The sequence below is a fragment of the Cupressus sempervirens genome, chromosome 9 (assembly GCF_028749045.1).
Source record: "Cupressus sempervirens isolate cs-2001-9-10 chromosome 9, ASM2874904v1, whole genome shotgun sequence".
NCBI classification, from domain to species: domain Eukaryota; kingdom Viridiplantae; phylum Streptophyta; class Pinopsida; order Cupressales; family Cupressaceae; genus Cupressus; species Cupressus sempervirens.
Window position 1 is genome coordinate 436,495,675 of NC_143126.1, and position 22,539 is coordinate 436,518,213.

The following is a 22,539-nucleotide window of genomic DNA, read 5'->3' on the forward strand; positions in this document are numbered from 1 at the left end:
ATGTGTACACAACATGAAGATTTGGTTAGAGGGTCAACCAATTAAGATTAACAAGGCTATCATTTGTCGAGTTACTGGTTACCCTACTTTGGATAGACCAAAGATAATGAGAAGTGTTGCAAGGGATGTTGTCAAACAACAAACGAAGGTGAAATGGAATGGTCATGGCATGTCAATTGATGGGATTACAGATCTGGTCATTGAGTTTGCAGTACGTTTGATCACACACAAATTCTACCAGTCAAGTCAACTGAATAACATACCTTGCATTGTAGTGGACTTGGGATTCAAAATTGTGAAGAAAGATCATAGTTATGATCTTGTCGAGTTGCAACTGCAATAATTATCTGAAAATCTTGGAGCAATAAGAAAAGCAAAGAATACTTCTTGTAAGTTTGATTCCCTACTTGTCTGTATATTTTTCTATGTACAAAATTCATTCCCCGTGGTAGGTATAATTTCATGGGATAGGAATAGAATGATTATTGAACATATAAGCAATTTGATCACTCAATTGGAGAAAATTTTAAAGTTATAATGGATAATTGCTTTGAAGTATTCAAGAACAAGATGAAAATCAAGACGAGGATACCTAAGTCTGTTGTAGATAACTATTTTGAAGATATTTGTTTTATGGTAGATATATAGTTTATCTATGTATAGGTAGTACTACTAAGGGTTGTATGGTTGAGGCCAATGCAATATGAAGTTAATGTTGATGAAGTTATAACAACAGTGACTGCATTGTTGTCTAGAGAGTTTGACACAAATGTCGAGCCATTCGGTACTTATGACACAACCAAGATCAAAATGATAATGGAAACAAAAGTACCAAAAATGGATAGGAAAATAAGGAAGATGATTAAGGATCTTGAGGGAAAACTTGGCGAAGGTCAACTTCAGATCACTGAAGGAAAAGGAGAGAATGAGTCATTTGAGGGTGAAGTTGGGGCCGAGTCATTTGAGGGTCATTTGAGGGTGAAGTTGGGGCCGAATCATCAAAGGGAAAAGAGCTAGCTATTGCCAAGCCCAATGCAAAGAAACATAAGAAAATAGTGATTATTGATCCAAAAGTGAAAGATGATCTAAAGAAAGTTGTGAAGAAGGTTGTCACAACAATAGAGCTAGAGTAAAAAAGAAGAGTAATCACAAGGTCAAAGGAAGCTTAGTCTTCGGCTACAAAGGAGAAAGATACCCCAACAAAGAGGAAGCCGACCAAAGCACAAAAGCAAAGCTTACCTAAGAGGCCAAGGAGAAAACTGATCATAACACCTGAGGAGGAGGACGATGAAGAAGAAACTGAATCTAACGATCTTAGAAAACTTCAGATTGTACACAAACCACCTTCAACGACTATTGACCAGGTACATGAGATGATTAAAGAATCAAGTAGTATAGCAGCATTGAAGACAATTAATTTTGATTCTTTTAAATAAAGATGATTAGGTGAAGCTTGAAAAAACTATGATAGATATGATGATACAATTTAAATCTACACTTAAAGAGTTAGGTGAAGGCATTCTTAAGAATTTATACAATTAAGTAGATGCTAAGCGAAGTGGGCATTATCCACTAAAAATAGATCAAGGAGACCACTTTAGCTCAGACAATGTCAGATTTGGGAAAGACACATATGTTTATATCCTTGAAAGATTTTGTAAAGAAATTTATGCCTAAAGAGAGGGCTTACAAAATTTAGAAGAATAAGGCTCATGAACTTGAGAGAGAGAACATTCTTATATGGAAATAAACATTTGGATTGCTTGTTCCATCGGCTACCAAAGAAGATGATGAAGAAGAAGAGGTCAAGAAGAGATGGAAGGTCAAGATGATGTAGAAGAAGTTGCAAAACTTGCAAAAGAGATCAGACAATTAGTAGAAGGGTGTGAACAACAAGATGTCACAATTGAGGACATTCCTAATTCATCTCCACAGAATCAGAATGTATTGATTGAGGAAGATTTGAAAAATGCCACATCATATGCCTCAGATTCCTCTCTACCATGCACCAATCCAATGCTATTATAGATACAGGATTATCCAAGGATTGAAAGTGCAAAGACTGATGATTTTCGAGTCACATCAGTTACAATAGTTTCTGACATGACTATTGAGCAACAGGGCAAGGAAATAATTGTGTTTCCACAATTTACCCATGTCACTGATGTTAAACCATATGAGAGTAAGGTAGAAGAGAAAGAGATGTTAGAGATAGAGAAACCCAAAGAACAAGAGGCTATTCAAGCTCTTATTAAAATTTATAGTGCCATGCCAACAGAGACATTATTTGTTACACCTATACAACAAGTTAAATTAACTCAACAAGAGAAGACACCTGGATTGAGTGCAAAGGGAAAAAAACTACAAGTATCACTACCCAGTGATAGCACCCCTTGATCATAGATGATGACACATTAAGGTGATACAATAGATGAGATAGTGAGTTTAGATGAGGTAATTACATTGCCTATGTATGACTTGAAAAATATGACACTAGAATAGAGGCAAGAATTGCAAACCTTGTTGAGTCGCAAGACAAAGCAAGAACAATTAAGAAGAGAACATAAGAAGAAGCAGGTATTACACAATATCAAGGATATTTTTGTTGATGCTTTTGAGATTTTTGAAGTTAATGAACAACATCAAATTTTGGATTAGCTAATGTATATAGTTGATAAGGTTCAAACAAAAGATATAGAGACCAATGAAAAATTGATGAGATGGTCTGAGAAGAAATTTGAGCACAAAGTTTTGGAGAAAGTCTCAATAGAACTTGCAATTATGCAGGTTGAGCTTTCTAATCTTACCACTCAGTTGGAAGGAATTTTTTAAGTCATTCATTCCTTTTCTATTAAACTTTGTGATGTTGAGTTCTTTAGATTGGAGAATCAATGTTCTATTGATTTGATACAAGCAGATATGAAGGCATGTACTATTTCATTGGGAAAGAACGCAAGTTCAAGCTCACCTTCATATAATAAGTTGACATTTGATCAATAGAGATTACTCGAGTTAATGGCTAGAAACAATTGCATAAGGAATAAATTATTTTCAATTCAATTCATGCTACTATCTCATTTGGAGATGATTCAAAGGGAACTATTTGTGGCTCAGAATTTAACAAAGAAAGATCCACATATTTCAACTGCAGAGAGCTTAATTGACCTAGTTTTTTAGTTAGAGATTCATATCCAAGTCATGGAATCAACAAGAGACGGAATAAAAGACTTGAAGAAAGTTTGGCCTGTCATCAAACACTTTTGGATAAATATAAACTAACCCCTACAAACCCAAGCCATAAGTGACAAAAACAAGGAGGAAATATCTTTATGACATAAATGAAAGGGGGAAATATTTTAACAAGATAGAATCCAATCATGGTAGACACAAAGGGAAGATGACAGAAAGGGGGGAGACAAAAATCAACAGATAGAATTATTAGATGAGTTAGCATCATAGTTTACAGACATGTATATATTGTATAATAGAGATAAAGTTTTGAAGACCGAGTTATAGTCTCAGGGGGAGTGCTACATTTTGATATTTTATATGGATAGCTAAGTCATGATAAAGTGTTTTTGCCACTAATGTCAAAGGGGGAGATTGTTGATCTCTAAGTCCAAGTTTCCTATTAGTGTCTAACACTCAGTAATTTCCAAGGCAGCATTGGACAGTCATCACTACAACTGAGCCATCCAGAGAAGGCCAAGCTACAAAGGACTTGTTTATATTTTATCATATGTCGAGCAAGTCAAAGGTTGCCGAGCACCCTAGTAGAGACCGAGTCAACATACATGCTGAATAACACAACAGAGACCAAGCATTTGGAAAGTTGATTAATGCCAAGTGAGTCAATATGTCAAGCGTATAGAAGCTGAGTGACAACATGAATGTTAGTTATGATCGAACATCTAAGCATTCAAGTGCCGAGTAAACCAATTTTGACATATGAGTTTGTAATGGCACAAACACTTATGTAACTCATTTTAGACGACTTCTATGCAACATTTAAAGATTGTAGACAATGTTAAGGAGAAGATTACATGTTTTGTTAGAAGACATTAATCCCAAGAAAAACATATTAACCAATCAAAAAATCAAAAGGGTAAAACGACAAAAGGATAAAATATGGATCGTTGATTATGATCTAGAACTTTCTACAATTATCTATTTAAGAAGGGTTCTAACCCTAAGATCATAACAACGAGTGGAAGTGAGCGCAAAGGAGGAAACGAGCTAAGTACAGAGCAAGGGAAGGCTAAGTCTGAAAGGAAATCTATCAAAGCAACCTATTAGTGAAGAACTGAACAAAGCATATCAAATAAGGAGATTAGATGAAGATATTGTAGAGATGGGATCCATAAATAGCTTTAAGAGAAAACCAAAGGATTACGCAACTCTTTTTTGATAGTTTGAGCCAGCGAAAATCTTTTAATAGAGTCATTCTAATAGACCTATTTAATGTTACAAATGTAAATGGCGGAAAATTTGAATGAATTAATCAGAGATCAAACTGAACTATATATACAAAGAGGAGAGTCGAATAGAATAGAAACATTCTATTCTAGACTATACTAAATATTAGAAACATTCTAATATTTACAGAGATATAATAAGATACAATAGTGAGCATTAAAAGGAAACATGAAGGTTATTTTAATACCCCCCCTTAATGCTCAATCTATTTACTACACCAATAGATCCCCTGAATTTAACAAACTTGTCAGGACCAAGGGGTTTAGTGAAAATATCTGTTGATTGCTCTGAGGTAGGAACATAGCGTAACTGAATAGATCCATCTTCTACTAATTGTCGGATGTAATGGAAATGAAGCTCGATGTGCTTGGTTCGTTCATGAAACACTGGGTTCTTGGCAAGTTTGAGTAGGCCTTGATTGTCTGAAAACAAAGAAGTCGGACCTACTTGAGGAATATGCATATCTGCAAGCATTTGCCGGAGCCAAACTGCTTCACAAGCTGCCTTGACAGCTCCTCTATATTCTGCTTCTGTAGAGGAGAGTGCATGTGCCTGTTGCTTCTTACTGGTCCAAGTAACTGCTGCAGATCCGATACTAAACACATAGCCAGAAGTAGATTTCCTATCATCAACTGAGCCAGCCCAATCGGAATCAGTGAATCCACTGAGTTGAGGAGTAGTACTCCTTGTGTAAAGAAGACCATAATCTGAAGTACCATGTACATAGCGTAACACACGTTTCGCTGCAATCCAATGATCAGTCTTGGGGTTTGTCATGAACCGTGAGATGTAGCTGACTGCAAAATTGAGATCAGGTCTAGTAGTAGTAAGGTAGATGAGACTACCTACTAGCTGCCTGAAGAGTGTTTCATCTACAGGAGGAGAAACAGATTGTGCGGACAATTTCAAACCAGTCTCCATAGGAGTGGAGACAGATTTGCAATCCTGCATTCGAAACCTATCAAGCAAACTTCTGGCATACTTGGACTGAGACAAAAAAATGTTGTTGTTAGTCTGCCAAACCTCAATACCTAAACAATAATGAAGCAATCCGAGATCTGTCATATCAAAAGTTCTGCATAGATCCTGTTTGATTTCTGAAGTCAAATGTTCTGAATTTCCAGTAATGATCAAATCATCCACATAGACAACAAGAAAAAGAATATCATTACCAGAGTGTTTAATATACAGATTACTATCTGACGGACTACGCTGAAATCCTTGAGTAACCAAGTAATGATCAATCTTTATGTACCAAGCCCTAGGGGCCTGTTTAAGACCATAGAGGGCCTTCTGGAGTCTACATACTTTGTGTTTTGAACCAGCAACCTTAAAACCTAGGGGCTGCGTCATGTAGACTTCTTCCTGTAATTCACCATTGAGAAAGGTGCTCTTCACATCCATCTGATGAACTTTCCAACCATACTGAGCTGCAATTGCAAGAAGAATGCGAATAGTGCTCATTTTGGCTGTTGGTGCAAATGTCTCCTCATAATCAATGCCTTCGCGCTGGGTGAATCCTCGAGCAACAAGTCTAGCTTTGTATTTGTCCAAGGTACCATCTGCATGGTACTTGACCTTATAGACCCATTTACAGCTAATGGGTTTCTTCCCAGGAGGAAGATCTGAAAGAACCCAAGTGTGGTTCTTTTGAAGACTTTGAAGCTCAGAATCCATTGCTTGTTCCCATTCTGGAATTCCTTTGGCCTCTGCATATATCTGGGGCTCAGGGATACTGTGGATGTTGGCCATAAGAGCTATATTAACTGTGTTGTGCTGAAGGCTCTTATTTCTGGAGGTTCTACCCTCAATGAGTTCATCAGGACGAAGATCACTAAGCGTTTGAGCCCACCATTTTGGCCGAAGAGTCGAGGAGCCAATATCAGATGCTGTCGGAATAGCTGGAGGAGAAGCAGGAGCAGGAGTTGTATTATCTGGAAGTGACTGAGGTGGTGTATCAGTAGCATCAGATGACTCATATAAAATAGAAGAACCTAAGTCAGAGATTGCTGAAGACTGAATCTCAGAATGTGGTGGGGAGTCAGAGAGCGGAAATGGTCCAAATTCCTCATCAAACACAACATCACGACTGAAAATTAAACGATCAGTATTTACATCAATCAGTCTGTAGGCCTTATGTGTGTGACTGTATCCTGTAAACATAAGTTTCTGGCTTTTGGAATCCAACTTAGTGCGTTTGGCATCAGGAATCCATACATATGCCAGAGAGCCAAAAACTTTCAAATGGTTGATCCTAGGTTTGCGACCAGACCAGGTTTCCTCAGGAGTCTTATGATTAACTGCAAGGGTGGGTGACCGGTTAAGAAGGTAGACAGCTGTGGATACTGCTTCTGCCCAATATTTTCTGGGAACATTTCTATGTTCTAGCATAGCCCTAGCCATTTCTGTGATGGTACGGTTTCGACGCTCTACAACACCATTTTGCTAAGGGGTGTGAGGTGTGGTGAACTGACGTCTAATGCCATGAGTAGTACAGAAGGCAGAGAAAGCAGAAGAACAGAATTCCCCCCCATTATCAGTCCTAAGAGTACGGATAAAGGAACCAGACTCTTTTTCTACTAGAGCTTTAAACTGCTGAAATACAAGAAAGGCATCCGATTTTTGCTTAAGAAAATATACCCACATTTTGCGACTGAAATCATCCACAAAGAGTAAAAAATACCTGTTCCCAGTAATAGAAGGAGTATTCATAGGACCACATACATCAGCATGGACTAGCTGGAGTACTCTGTATGCCCGCCATGTTTCACCATTCTTAAATGGTGTCTTATGTTGCTTCCCTGCTTGGCAAGCTCCGCAAACGCGATGGTTCTGGGTCTGAATATTAGGTAGGCCATGGACTAAATTATCTCGAGCAAGTTGTGCTAGATATTGAATGTTCAGATGACCGTATCGCTGATGCCAGAGACTGCTGAGAGCGGATGATTCGGCGATGAAGGCATGCTTAAGGGAATTGCCTGAATCTACAAGCCTATAAATACCATGATCTTCAAGACCAGAAGCAAGGGTAGTGCGAGAAGCACGATCAATAATCGAACACTTATTTCCACTGAAAACAACATCCAACTGAGGGGAGTGCTTTATAATCTGACTAACAGATAGAAGATTATGTTTCATGCCAGGAACATAACATACATTGAGAAACATGAGTTTTCTTCCTCCAGTCTGAATCTGAACATTTCCCTTGCCGACAATATTGTATTCTTCACCGCCTCTAAAGATTACTGAGTCAGAATAGGGAGTGAATTCAACAAACCAATCACGCCTATGAGTGAAATGTCGGGAGGCACCAAAATCGATGTACCAGGCAGAAGATTTCACATGATTTGCAGCTATGCTGGTCATAAAGGCATGGTAGATAGATTCTTTCTACTCTGAGTGTTGGGTAGCATTGGCGTACTGTTTAATTGAGTCCAACTTCTGATGCTGTTGATACAGATGCTTATAATATGTGAATATTTCAAATGGCACAAACTTCGAGGTGAGAAAATGAAAGACCCAAAAAAATTGGAGAAGTACCCAGAAAAGAGCTCGAAAAACCCAAAAATAAAGTGTTGTCGAAATTTGGATCCGCTGGCTCGAAAATCGAGGCACAAAAAACGAGGCACCCACAAAAATCTGATGAAGACCCATTTGAGATTTCAAAAAAGCCAGCAAGAATATGTGATCAAAAAATTTTTGGAGGTAAAAAAACTAGGGTTTCGAGCAAAAACCTAGTCGGCAGCTTCGAAGGTCAGATTTGCAGGAAAAATGGCAGATATAGGCAAATTTTGGAACAAGCGGATTTGAGATAGACGGATCCAGGCAGATAAGGGCGGATTGAACACGTTTTCACTCACACAAAATGCCGAATTGCAAAAAAACGGCGAGTTGCAGAAAAACGACGATAGAAACCCGCGATTTGTAGAAGATCAGACGTGAGCCAAAGAAACCTGCGATTTAAAAAACGTGAACTCGGGATTTGCAGAATGAATTTCAGATTTCTCAGAATAGAAACCCTAGACGGGTTGTAGAGAAAATGGCAGAAATAATTTCGAAATTTAGAGCAGATAATTTCGAAAGAAATTATAAACTATTCAAAACCATTTGAAGCAATAGCTCTGATACCATGTTACAAATGTAAATGGCGGAAAATTTGAATGAATTAATCAGAGATCAAACTGATCTATATATATAAAGAGGAGAGTCGAATAGAATAGAAACATTCTATTCTAGACTATACTAAATATTAGAAACATTCTAATATTTACAGAGATATAATAAGATACAATAGTGAGCATTAAAAGGAAACATGAAGGTTATTTTAATATTTAAATCTCCTAATAGAGACCTTACTTCATTGTAAATGTAAAATCATTTAATCAAGGTAAGACTTAACATTTTTAAAATCTTTTAGTAGAGTAGATCCCTCACGGGGTAGATCATCATATATAATCAAATTGTAGCCCCAACAAGCAATTGTTCCAGCAATAAAGTTTTGTGGGTTTGATCCGCACCCTAGTTTTACCTTTATCTTGAAGTATTTTTGGGTTACCAAAATCTTGGTTTTATGAGTTTATGTTTTAATGGATATTATGCTTAGATAGATTTCGCTTCAGCATTACATGATTAGGTGTGAATACAGATAAATGTTTAATCAGTGAAAAGTTTTATAGATCCCGATTCACCCCTCTCAGTATTTTGTTTCCCAATTTAACTTCCAACGCTTTATATGATGCAAATTTTGATGTATCATCATAGGTGTGTGAGTTTTGTGAAAAGCAACAAGAGCTATATTAGATATTGAAGATATCAACATCAAGCAAGAGGTTTTTGTATCTATCTTTTTGTATCAAGGAATTACATTGTATATTGCATGTTTGGGTAGTGAGCTCTTCTTGGATACATTTTGTATTTATACATAACAAATCCTAACAGGGTTGAGGCTTCTAACAAGGCCTAAGTCCTCTAACAAGGACCGAGACATTATATACATGTAATAGACTCCTAACAGGGTCAATATCTTTAACCAGATACTTTTGATTAGTGGATCATTTTGTGAGTACCATCCCCACCAGGGTTTTCTCTAGTTAACGAAGTATGACGTTATGAGTTCTCTTGTTGCATGGTTATGTTTACTATTCATCATAATTAGTTTGATTTCATATACAAGTTATAAGAGAATTAGTAATATTCAATTTTGGTCTAAAATTTGTAGAATACTAATTCACCCCCCTTCTCAATATTCCCTATTTTTAACAATTGGTATCAGAGCATAGTTACTCATAAGAGGCTTAACACCTTGAGTAAGATCCCTATGGATATGGAACAATTATAGAAGAACCTAGAAGAAGCTCTTGAGAAAATTGACATCCCCACTAAAGAAAGTGATAACTTGAAAGAAAGATATGCAGATGCAAACGACTACATTGGTAAGCTGAAAGACAAGATTGATCCTCTCAAATCTAGAAAGGAACCTAAAGATCAAATTAAGGGTAGTGATGAAGTATCAAGATTGAAGAAAGAAAATGAGATCCTGAAACATGAATTGAAGATCATAGAACTGAAGTTAAGTTTAAAGAAAGATGATAGCAAAATTGAGTCAGATCTGAAATTTAAAAATGCAAATCTAAGATCCCATCTTATAAAAGATACATCTGAACTTGAATCCACCAAGTTAGAATATGCAGAACTTCAGAAGTACAACATTATTGTGAAAGGAGATTTAACCCAAACTAAGAAACAATTAGAGAAGTTATATTCCATTAGTGAGAAAATTGACTAGCCATTATATTTTTAGAGACCTTCCTATGATAAGACTGGTCTTGGATATTTTATTGAATAAAAGTCAACCAAGAAATCTAAATCTAGAAAGGAGATTAGTCCTTGAATTCATCAACCTACACAAGAGAAAGAAGAACTAAACAAAGTTTAGCCTTATCAATCTGATAATTCACCTAAGGAGATTGAACAAGTTGACCAACCTAAACAAATTGACGAACATTAAGCAACTTGAGCAAATTGAATCACCAAAGGAGGTAAGGTATGAATTTAAAGGTAGATGCTTTGTGTGTAATGAAATTGGTCATACGAAAAGGGAATGCATGGGTAAGCCATTTAAACATGTTACTGATTTTAGAAATAAGGAGATCCAATGAAGGATCTAATGGAGCAAGGAACAACATTGTGTGTTACAAATGCAACTTTGGACACATCACCAAAAATTACAAAGCACCGATTAACCAGCCTGGACCTAGTTACAGAAATAATGCACCAGTATGTCAGTTATGTAATAACTTCGGTCATATAGCAAGATTTTGCAGAATGGATATGAGGAACATCAATAGGAACCCAAATTTTAGAGGGAACACCAACATAAATGTCAGAAGGAATGATAGCAACAATAATTGTCAGAAAGATGAATTTGAGTTTATGTTACCACTTCTTTAAGGAGATCGACTATCCTTCTACTGAGAAGTTTAACAATGAATTTATAAGAAAGGATAAGAAGTGTAATTGACCTCCAGTTTCCAATCTAAGATTTGTCCACTTTCTTAGAAATTAGTTTGATAACTCCCCTATTATTGTCTTCCCCCAGAGACCCTTTAGAGTACACTTCATTGCACAAATTAAAAAGTTCCAGGGAAATCCAATCAATGTTTTTCTTGCAGAATTCTGCATGGAAGCCATCAATACCAAGAGATTTATCTTTCGACGTGTCCCTAATAGCTACTTTAATATCCTCGGTAGATATTTTCATACTCAAAAGTCTTTTTCCAATCTTCTGAGACCTTGTTAGGTATTAATTTCAAACACTTTGAGAAGGCTTCTTCTTGGGTTTCATTAAATTCAGAGGTGAATAGTTTTTTATAGTAATTAAAGAAGATATATTTAACCTCTTGTCGATCAGTGGTGAAGGGATTATTTAACCTCCTGTCGATCAGTGGTGAATCCCTTCACCATATCTCCTTGAAAGCCTTATATTAAGGCTCTTTTTCATTTGGATCTGATTAGGTTAAAGAAATATATAGATCCCCTATCCCCCTCATGGATCCAATCAGCTTTAGCTCTGATCTTTAGTCCTTGGAATCTATAATTCTAAATTTTCCTGAGCTCCATTTTGTAATAGAAAGTTGTTGAAAAAGATTGTTATCTTCTCTCTTGTTGATGACTGGACTCCAGTTCATTTAATCTATTATGTGGATAGGATTCCTTCCTATTCATGTCTTTTTCTTTTTCCCCTCCACAATCTGGTATATGTTTTTCCACAGCTTGGTAGAAATATTCCACTAATCAATGAAGCACATATTTTATTACACAAACTTGAGATACGGGTTGCCGTTTGCATAGCTTCACAGGTGTCTGACTCATTGAGAAGGGAGACATTTAATTTGAAGGAACTTTTCTGTCTATGACTAGGTCCATTGCCACTCAAGCTTTCTAAATCAACTGCAAAGCAAATAGGGGAATGATCTGAGATAGTTGCTAGGGAGACTTGAATACGAGAGGCTCCAAATTCTGAAGGAAAAGAAAACAAGGAGGCATCTGCATATACTCTGACCAGTCTACAATATACTCTTTTTTTTTCTATTCTGGTTATTAGTCCAAGTGTACCAAATGTCAGAAAAGAAACCTTTTTTTATTATTGATGGTGGTCAATGAGATTCAGTTTTCGTATGAATTTGGTCCAGAAAAAAAAACAGATTGCCTTTCCAAGTGTGTTTGATACCCCTGCAGTTATCTTCTCCATTTTCAATCATGTTGAAATCACCTGCAATGATCCATTGCGCCTTTGGTAGTGACATGGTCATCCAATCCCACAGGTTTGCTCTGTCACAATAATCATTTCCAGCATAAATGTTATAGATGCCAATGGTTTTATTATGTATAGACAAAGTTATCCACACTGCTCTATTGCAAGGGAAGGATCCATGGTCCAAGATGAATTCTTCCCATTTGGGATGGAACGTGATGGCAACACCCCCTTTTTCCTTATCATGAGAAGAGGTGAAACGATTGGCTTTACTCCATATGAACTTCAAAACTGTGTAAGAGCAGTATCCAATAACCTTTATTTCTTGAAAAAAATAAAATCAACATGCTGTAACTTTTTTCTTCAATCCCTAACTACTTATTTTATGTCAAGCATTTCTAATCCCCTGACATTCCAGCTTGCAATCTTGAGCATCAAGATTTATTTGGGGGTTCGAATACCCAAGAGCCTGTTTAAACACTCAGGGACTTCAGGTCTTTTAGCTCTATTATTCATGCTATTATTCTTAGAGGTTTGAGTTCCTATCAAGCATAGCATTTTCCTTTTTGTTTTGTTTCTTTTTAGCTCCAACCGCAGTGAACCCTTCATCGTTAGAGGCATCTGTATTCATGGTTGAAGTATTTTCCTCAATTTTATCATTTTAAGTTTCATATTCACTATTGGATATAGATGCCTCCTCTTTGCTATTGATATCCTCACCCAGTGGAGCCTCTACCATCTCAATAGTTTCTTCCTTATTTTGAGGGCTGGATTGTTTATCAGCATTATTTGGATCCTTCAAATTAGCATCTCCCTTCCCCATACTCAAACCTCTGGTTAGATTACTATATTTCAGGGATGCACTAGATGATTTGTTGTTATCTTTAGTCATCCTTGATGCGCTGTCATTAATAGATCCAAGAGCCAACTGCTGGACATTATTCTTACCATGGATTTCAATACTGTGGTTAGGAACAGAGTCTTGAATAGAGGGAGTTGATTTATGCACTTCTTTAGATGCTTCATTGATGGCAACGACTTCACAGTCTTCTTCAAACAAGGGGTTAGAGAGGGAGACAAAAGAATTATTGGTACGAACATCAGGTTCCGAAGAGGGAACAAGAGGGCTACGAGTTTGATCTGCAGGACTTTTAACAGCAAAGGAACTCTCATTCTGGAAATCATGATTTATTTTCAGAAGATTTCCATTAATTTTTTAATCTGAATATTAAAATAAAATCAAAATTTTAGAAAAAGCCTTTATCATTTTGAATAAGGATTATTGTTTTAGGTAAAAATTAAAATGTTCTAAAAGGGATATTAAAATATGCAGGAGTTTAGCCAACAACTATTAAGCTTGCAAACTATGCCCTGGATGAACACAGGCCATACGAGGCTAAATTCTGATCTTGGTCTGGGTCTGACCTGGCCACTCAGCTGAGTACACAAAATGAGAATCCAGGCTGAACATTGGGTGGGTGGAGTGAGAATCTGAAGGGTTACAAAAAAAATTGTATTTCTTGTTTTTTAAAAAGAGTCAAATCCTGAAAGAGCATTTTTTAGGTTTTAAAACATCTCTTTATTTTGAAAAGCAAAAAAAAGTTTAAAAACAAAGTGATTTCAGGTACTTCAAATGGGAAAGCATCATATTTTCCCAGTTTTTTCCAATTAGATTCTGACTAATGAAAAAGCCATTTATTCTTTTGGCTTGCCAAAGTCAATCCTGATTGTTTTCCAATCAAAATTCCACCAAGGGGTTCCATTTAGACTATTGGTTTATTATTGATATCTAACGTTTATGATTTGGTAATTGACACCGAACTGTCAATTGTCAGTTGTAAATATACACACCAAACTCAACCGTACCTAACATGAGGAAATAAAACAGGAAAACACTGCACGCAAACCAGCAACATAGCTAAAATAGATCAAATCAAAATTGATGACTAGATGGGCCTCTTCCCTAAAAAGATTAATACTAGATTAATTTATTAAGTACCGTTGGAACATCACAAAACAATCCAAACCTTTCATTGCTCCAGAATCATTTGCTCCAGTCATTGGTAAATCACCATTTTTGTTCCAGAAGGCGTATGGTGCTAGTGTTTTGTCTAAGCTTGCCATGTCCCTCCCCCTGGCTTCTGCCTTATTTAACTAATTTTGCTCAAAGGTTGCAGCTTGTTTTCTCCTAAGTCTATGTATAACGGGCCTCCAAGTTTCTCTGAGACCGAAACCCTTGTCCCTGCTTAGATTGTTTGGTCTTGAAACATTGAATGCTCCTATAGGACACAACTTTGTTAGGTGATTCTTTGGCAACAACCTTTATGTTAGTGAGATTATTCAGAAGAAATACTCCACCGAGTATGCCATGATATATCATTTCACAAACTTGGACTTATAGTCGATGATCTTGCAGATGATCTTTATAAATAATGTTGCAATCTTATAGATAATCATAAACCCTGGATTGATAAGCACTTCATTTTTAATTTAAAAGTACAACCTAACTTGGTATAACACCCTTGATGGTCAATCTCATCAACAATGAAATAGCTGTTGATATAGGAGGTTGATGTCCATGAAACTCACATGTAATGCGTGACAATCTATTGTGATGTATAAATTTTTATTTTTGTACAGATGCATACTTGCTATGCCTATGGCGAATAGCCACATATTTAAATATCACCTAAACACAATAAATACTAAATGAAGTTTAGGCTATTCGTAGATAAAACATTGAGTCCAAAAAAATACACTTAAGATCAAATGTGCAGTTGTAATGTTCAAGTCTTAAATAGCAGTCACTTTTGGCACCAAGGGGGCTTTCACTTAATATACATAGTTGCCTAGGTTGTTGAGCATATAACTAACTGCTCGGGAATAGCTAGGTTTTAAATATTTTGCAACGAGCCTAACAATATGTCTTCAAAAATAAGAAAAACTAAAATAAAATTCTCATTATCTCTTGTTTTGTTCACCCTTTGCTTTTCTTCAAATTAAACTTGTTTCAAAATCCAAGCGAAAATATCTACATATGATTACTTGATATAATCAATACTAAAGAGGCTAGTAAAATGTTCAAATTTAAAATAAAAAATCATTACAAGTAAAATGGTGAAATTTAATAACAAAATATTATTACATGTCTACAAAAACTTACCTTCTGTTTTCCAAATACACTCAATACAAATGTGAAGGTGATTATGTTTGTACCTTCTGTAAGATAATACATCCTGGAGGGTGACAGCTGAGTGGCTGTACATTGTAGTCCCTTCATCCAATTTGATCACTTGTAACCATTAATAAAATTCATTTCTTTGTGATCCCAAACCATAGGTCATAGAACCATTGGGATTATGGGGTGGTGTTATTAGCACTCATGCTCCTGGGCCTTAAAGGTTGACTTAGATCTCTCAAGCTCCTCACAATTTGTCCTATTGAATTCCATGCTATCAATCCTTTAGCTTTCTGCTTTGAGATAACCATCCTTGCTGTCTGCTAAGATTTATATTATTTTGTTATCTAGAACATTAAGCCTCACTGATGGAAACCAGAACAGATGAAGCACAATAAGGTTGTCTTGGCTTTCCAGAACATCCAACGCATCCCTTTGAAAAGCAAAAGGTTGCCTTGGTTTTCCATATCATCCAACACATGAAATTGGAAAATCGGTTAATGCAGATGTGAGGTGAATGTGATAAAACTTTCTTGCCTGCATGTGAAGACAGAGGCACAAGAAGTTGTTGATGTAACAATGGAAATAACCCACCCATCCCAAATGATCCAGGCAACATGTGCGGTCATGATCTGATGCTCAATTCTGATCCAACTACTCTCAATTCTGATCCAACTACTCAGGACAAACCAAGACTATTGTCACTGGAAAGCCGGTCTGTGGTTCCAAATACCATCACCAGAGTTCATAGAACAAAGACATAACAGCAGTAAGATCTCAAGAAAAATGCATACTGAGTCGATCTGCTCTTCAAACTTGTCTTTTCAGCAATGATGTTATTTATGACAATGAGAATTGGTCAATACAGTAGAAGTACTCCCCAGATGAAGGCTCTGAATCTTAGCACTAAGATGGAGAGCCAGAGAATTTATACCACCCTTTAATGCATAACACCTCTAGACCCTGCGGTCAGAAAATCTCAAAGAATATGAATATGATGGCTTTTATTTATGTGAGATATCCAGTGTCCTTTTTTGATGAAAAGTAAAGATAAATATTGATGAAAGCAGAGTTACAAAGCCTGCCAACTTATGTTGCAACAAAATCATAAGGTTAGCAAAGATCCCTTTTAAAATCCAAACATCCTGCAAGAAGTACATGGACAACCTTTTTCAGAGGCATAAACAGAGCTTACAATCTGAGACTGCAATGACAAGAACAGGATCATCCAATGCTTAAATCTTTAGATGAAAACACACGATACAGCTTTAATCCACCTTCTAGTGCAGAAAGATTGATTCAAGACTTGGAAGGCATTCACATAGATGTGTAAGGCTCTTTTTAGTATTTAATGACTGCCCACGATATTTTTTAATTGGAAAGTGAGGAGATCTTGCTCATTTAGTTGAACAAACTTATTAAACATGTCATTTTCCTCCAAGCAGGTATCAATTACACAGTTCTGTAACTTATTCATCTGAACTAGTTTTGTGGAACTTTTTCAACAAATATGCATTTAGCTGTTGTTAAATTTGGTTGTCTTTCACTTGCCAAAGTCAAATATATATGTCCTTTTTTTTCTCAGTTCTCTTCTGTATGAGAATAATTTTCAATAAGCTTTCAAGAATAATATTACGGTTGTTGAGGGTACAGAAACACCAGACTGAGATAGCATTTGGGCAATATGCAACCCATGATAAGCATGTACATCAATCTTTATGCAGTTAAAGATAATCTGCACTGGTAGGATGGTAGCTTTCAGATAATTTTTTTAACTCCTTTCTCTTTTCCAGTGATATGCCTTTTTACATAAGTGAAAGGCATTTAAAATTTGCCTGGATTTTATAACATCTAAAACGTAGATAGTAAAACTGTGTGTACAAATAGACACTGGAAGATTAAAAGGTCTGTCAAATGAAAGGTGGTTATATTTTCTGTTTTATTTGACTGATCTAACTTACCATGAACTTTGAAAATACCTTACAGGATTCTCTATAACATTAAAATGTTATTACTAAACAAATCAAAAGCATGATTGAGATCATTTCTGGATTACACTGTGTAGGAATTTTTGATGTGAATTTCAGTGTAATTCAGAAAACAATGCCAATCATCAGTATGTACTGCTGAAATCTAGTAAACTTAAGATTAGAGCATGCCAAGCATTTTTATCTTGCAGCATGAGGATGGAGACTTCATTAGAATCAGGAAAGTCCCAGACAGATTTGTATGCAGCTCTCTAATAGATTGAAAATCACCTTCTCACATGATAGAGCCATGTGCAGAGGACAAAATTACATGAAAACAAATATTACAACCACAACCGGACCCACTCGCAAATACTAATTTGTAAGAGACTTCATAGCTGTCTACTTGTTATACTTCTAATGAGGGTGACTGGGAAGTTCATCTGACCCATTCAGTTGGGCCAATCAAGCTCAATACAACTCATCATTACCAAATGCTTACAGTTCCCACAGACAAAAATAATCACGTAACCCAGAATGGATTGAATTTGTAATGGGAATAACTGAAAACAGGTATCCATCATCAATTGTAGTTTTTTAAGGAGTCCATTAGTACCATACCCATAGGAATCATTTAGAAGTCAAAAGTAGCAAATGCATTTTCAAGAACTATTGATGAAAATATCAGAAGATTCCCTAGCTGAATATTTTTTAGACAATGAAATTAACAATCATTCAGTACAAGACGTTTATGAATTCCCTTAGAAGAAGGTTATAAATTCCCTTACCATTGATCCCATCTGAAACAAATAAGTTCATTAAAATCTTCATGCATGGAAAATAAACATTAATTAATAAACTTGGGAGATATTATAGCATTAAACATACATGTATAAGACCATCAGTGGATTGCATTCAAACCTCATCAATGGAATGCATGCGCACCGAAGAATTGAATCATAGTTTCATTTTTGGCCTTGGATTCTTTACAGAATCAAGAATCTAAAACACAGAATGCAATTTGTAAAACTAATGCTCCTGCAATTGTACAGAATCAAGAATTCTTAAAAATGGTACAACCAGGAAAACTCATGTCATCTGAATATAACTTCAGCATGGTAAGTAGAGGAGTGGAGATGACTATTGCTTTTAAAGCAATATTTTGAGATTTAGTGAAAGTACTTTGGCAATTGACTAATCAATTCTGCATGTTACCAGGGTTTCAGATCACCAACAGGTCCTGCTGTCCAATTCAATAATTTCTGATTTGGCCTTAAGTAAACACTGCTATCATGGGGAAGTTTGCGAGCTAGACCATTCAAAATCTGATGAAAGGCATCTCCTGGTTGAGCAGGTTGAGGAAACAGCATAGCTTGCTTCATAGCAGGATTTGCAAGTAACCGCTGTTTCCTCAATATGACCTCTGGTGGAATTGATGTGAGAATACTGTCCAGGTTAGGTACATCTTTCTCTTCAACAAAAACTCCAATTTCTTCCCAGGGGATAGCATCAGCAAAAGGTAGCACGATATCATCAGCTATGATTACTGGAATACAACCAAATATTACACCTTCCACAAGTCTTGGACTCCAAGGTGCCCAGCCCAATGGACACAAGCAAAAAACAGCTCGCTGCATGTCCTCATAATAGGTGGCAGGATGCTCGGTAGAAATGTCAAAAAGAGGGTTGTCTTTGAAATTTTCCCATACTGATGCTCTTGCGCCCCTAAATATCATATTATAGAGTAATTTGACATATTTAGCTTGTAATTTATTATAAATTTTTGTAAGTATAATTAGTCATACAGTAAAAAGGAATCAGCAAGCTAATGATTGCTCCGTGTATGCAGGTCCATAATGACATACAACTCTTACCTTGCATAGTAACCACCTTCAGGATCATTGCCCACATCATAAAAAAGACCACGAAAGTAAACAAAGATTGACCGAGGAGTGCTGGGCGGTATCAAGTGTGCCTGCATTTTTTGTGGAGGAGCATAAGGGGGAACTGTAATGGAGCCTTCCTTCAGACAAACATGGTATCGTTGTCCAAATGTCTGAACCAATGTGGCACGCTGTAGCAATGGTAAAATGCCTCTTTCAATTGCCTTTTCTTCCTGAAATCACCATTACAACCAACAAAAAGAATCAAATATGATCCATCTGTTCAATGACAGCCCCTGTTGTGCTAGATGGGGCTTTTATATAAATGCTAGATCTAGCAAGGTGGTCCTTAATTATTACATGCCTGAACTTTCCTGACAATTCTCAAGTATGCTGGCATGTAAACAAGTATGCTTATATATTCAGAGTATATAAATAGTAGTTTAATTGTCATGCATATAAAGCCTCTAGCAAAACTATACTTGTGCTTGAAGTGCTGATCGGGCACTTCATAAAACATTACTAAGAAAACATAACATATACCACCAAAAAAAGATTAAGAAAACCCAAAAGAAAAATAAATGAAAGGTCAGGACTGTACTTGGTAGTGAAAACATGCACCAAAATCATGTGGCACCACAAAGAAGTGATCTGCTCCCTCTGTGCGATTCCAATATGGCCAGTTACTGGAAATATATTGAATGGCACTTCTCATCATTCTGGGTGATTTAAAGGGCAATGGCAACCCATTTGGAGTGAGGTCACAGGTAGTATACACTGGTGTATAGAACCAGTCAGCCTCCTCTGGGTTCAACGTACGCACGGGGCTGGAGAGTAGAAATCGGTGCATAAAGATCTCTGTTGCAAACATATGGGTGAGACACCTAGGATCCTTTGCGAGAATCTTCTTGTTGTATTTACTAGGTAGCTCATAAATGAACACTTTCAATCTCCCAACTGGGTCATCCTCAAGAACATCACCAGCACTGCCTGCATCCATAGGACACCACAATTAAATCCTTTTGAAGGATTGTCTGCCCTCACCTTAGGGAAATATAGAGGTGAACTAAGTTCATTTCATTGAAATCATTGGGTGCAGTCTAAATTGTGTTTAAACATTATGCCAATGTGAAAACCAAGTCCTTAGTTAAATGCATAATGCGTGCACATGAAATGACTCTACAAGAACCAAGACCACGGTTGAGAGCTGAATTCCCTTATCCAAATTGTTGAATAGTATGTTTATACAGAAACAAGAGAACATTGTGCTCTGCTACTGAGCCCATTTTGTTTGAAAGATACTATCTCTGCTCGACATCATAACCTCCAAGTAGAATGGCCTTTGCAATTCCAAGCCTCTGGTAAATCCTCCCTTCTGCCCAATGAAAACAAACATACAATGTTTGAAGCTGTGAAACATAGACTGTGTTGTGAATTCAAGTAGAAGTTTGACCATCCCAAGGACCCAAATGATTAGTTGAAGGCCTGATAATTTTAAAATCGTAAGATCTTTTGAGATTGTAGAAACAAGGTACAAAGGTTGGGGATTATGAAACCACAACTCACATACTAATATACTATGCTATGAACACGAGAGATGTCTAAACAACTCTGCATGCCTCAGGAATGTGAAATGCATAAAATGTAAATTCAAAGGCTTCAAAAACTGGCTTAAAGAGTGTTTTGGGCGTCAGTGCAATGCCAAAAGGTAATTGGAACAAACGAATTAAGACATGTTGAAGTTACGGGTTTAAACTTTCAAGTTTCTCCTAGTGCCCTTTGAGATCATTACAAACAAAAAAAGTCCGTCTGAAATGATAAAGATGAAGATCGGGACTCAATTGATAACCTATACTTGAATGGCCACGTTTACAATTAGGTTTCAATGAAATTCTCTAGCAGGGGATGCACAAAAACCATAACAGCTCAGGCAATCCAGGTATTTACAAAAAAATCTATGACCCTCAACTATGCGCCCTTGGTTCCAAGTGATCATTCGACTTAGAATCACATAATAAAGGAACTCATCAGTCATCAGAGTGCAGTAGTACCTGACTATGTCATGTACCAGCCAAGAAAGCAGCGTGACGAGGATTGCACCAAATCACAAGGGCAATCATTGCGAGCAACTAATTGACAACTCTCACGCACAAAACATAACACCAATACCACACTCTCCTAAAAGCTGCCATATCATCCATCCCAAAACTCAGTTGTCACACATTAAAAAGACGACCCAAGGATTCTCATTACGAATTACACAAGACGACACTTACGTGGAATTTATATTACCAGCTTCAAAATGTATGTGAAAAAAACAAAAATATTTTTTGCAAACAAGTCTCCTCGCTTGATCTGCAGCAAACTATTTAAACAAATTTACTTATCAAAACAATCGTGTTTCGATGTGGCCATGTTTCCTTGCTAACTAATCAAACCCTCGTCACAGCTAACTATGCCCAGGTCCTAAATACACCTTTTAACGAAGATAAATAACACTCGCTTCTCAATTAGCTACATATTCAGGTACCAGCATGAAAGACACGGCAGATCCAAACCAAAGAAGCATAAAAATTACACAAATTTGTCTTCTCGGAAGTTACCTGCAATTCTCTCGGACTGCTGATGCGTTTGCTGATCCTGCCCAAATGCAGGAACAGCAAACAGTAATACCCAAAACACTAAAGCCCGAAGAGCAAAATCCCTCCTCATTTTCTATCAATCCCTGTTCTTTCTTTGGTTTCTTCCTCCTCGGCCTTCTCAATGTTGTTTTATTGTATAGTTTTTTGGGGTATCATGAGGAAGATTTGTAAAGCAAGGAAGAAGGGTGGGAAGGTGAGGGTGCGTTGGTGTGTCAATGGTATTCTTGTTGGAATGCTTATTTAATGTGTTTGGTTTTAAATGCCTTGCATTGACAGGAAAGAGGTTTTTCTGATAGAGAAATGTCTTCGCTTCGGCTGAGCTTGGATGTTGAATACAGGTCTGTTGGAGTAGGTTGTTGCTTGGAAAAATAGACAGGAGAACGATCTCTCGCTTGGATGCAATGGACTCATTTCCACAACATTTATTGTGTTGCGTGATCAATCGTGCAGAAGAAAATAGATGTTTTCTTTCTTTATAATTATAATAACAATAATTTTATGTTGTTCTCAATGATATTTATTTTAGTGATTTCTTGTGTTGTTTTGTTATTATTTATATTTTTATATATTTTTCATAATATATTTTAGATTGGATTATTTATTCATGACTATCTTTCAAATTGCGTGGGGATATTTTTTT

At 36.6% G+C, this 22,539-nt stretch overlaps 1 protein-coding gene across 1 annotated transcript; it reads right to left on the minus strand.

Moving 5' to 3' along the window:
* Positions 1–18,204: 18,204 nt before the first annotated feature.
* On the minus strand, positions 18,205–22,293 carry LOC149539171 (putative beta-1,4-xylosyltransferase IRX10L). Its single transcript, XM_089800497.1, has 4 exons — positions 21,861–22,293; positions 19,859–20,247; positions 19,249–19,490; positions 18,205–19,099 (listed from the first exon to the last, which is right to left on the minus strand). The coding sequence occupies exons 1-4, from the start codon at positions 21,967–21,969 to the stop codon at positions 18,586–18,588; spliced, it is 1,254 nt and encodes a 417-aa protein (XP_089656623.1). The 5' UTR covers positions 21,970–22,293; the 3' UTR covers positions 18,205–18,585.
* Between the last annotated feature and the right edge of the window lie 246 nt (positions 22,294–22,539).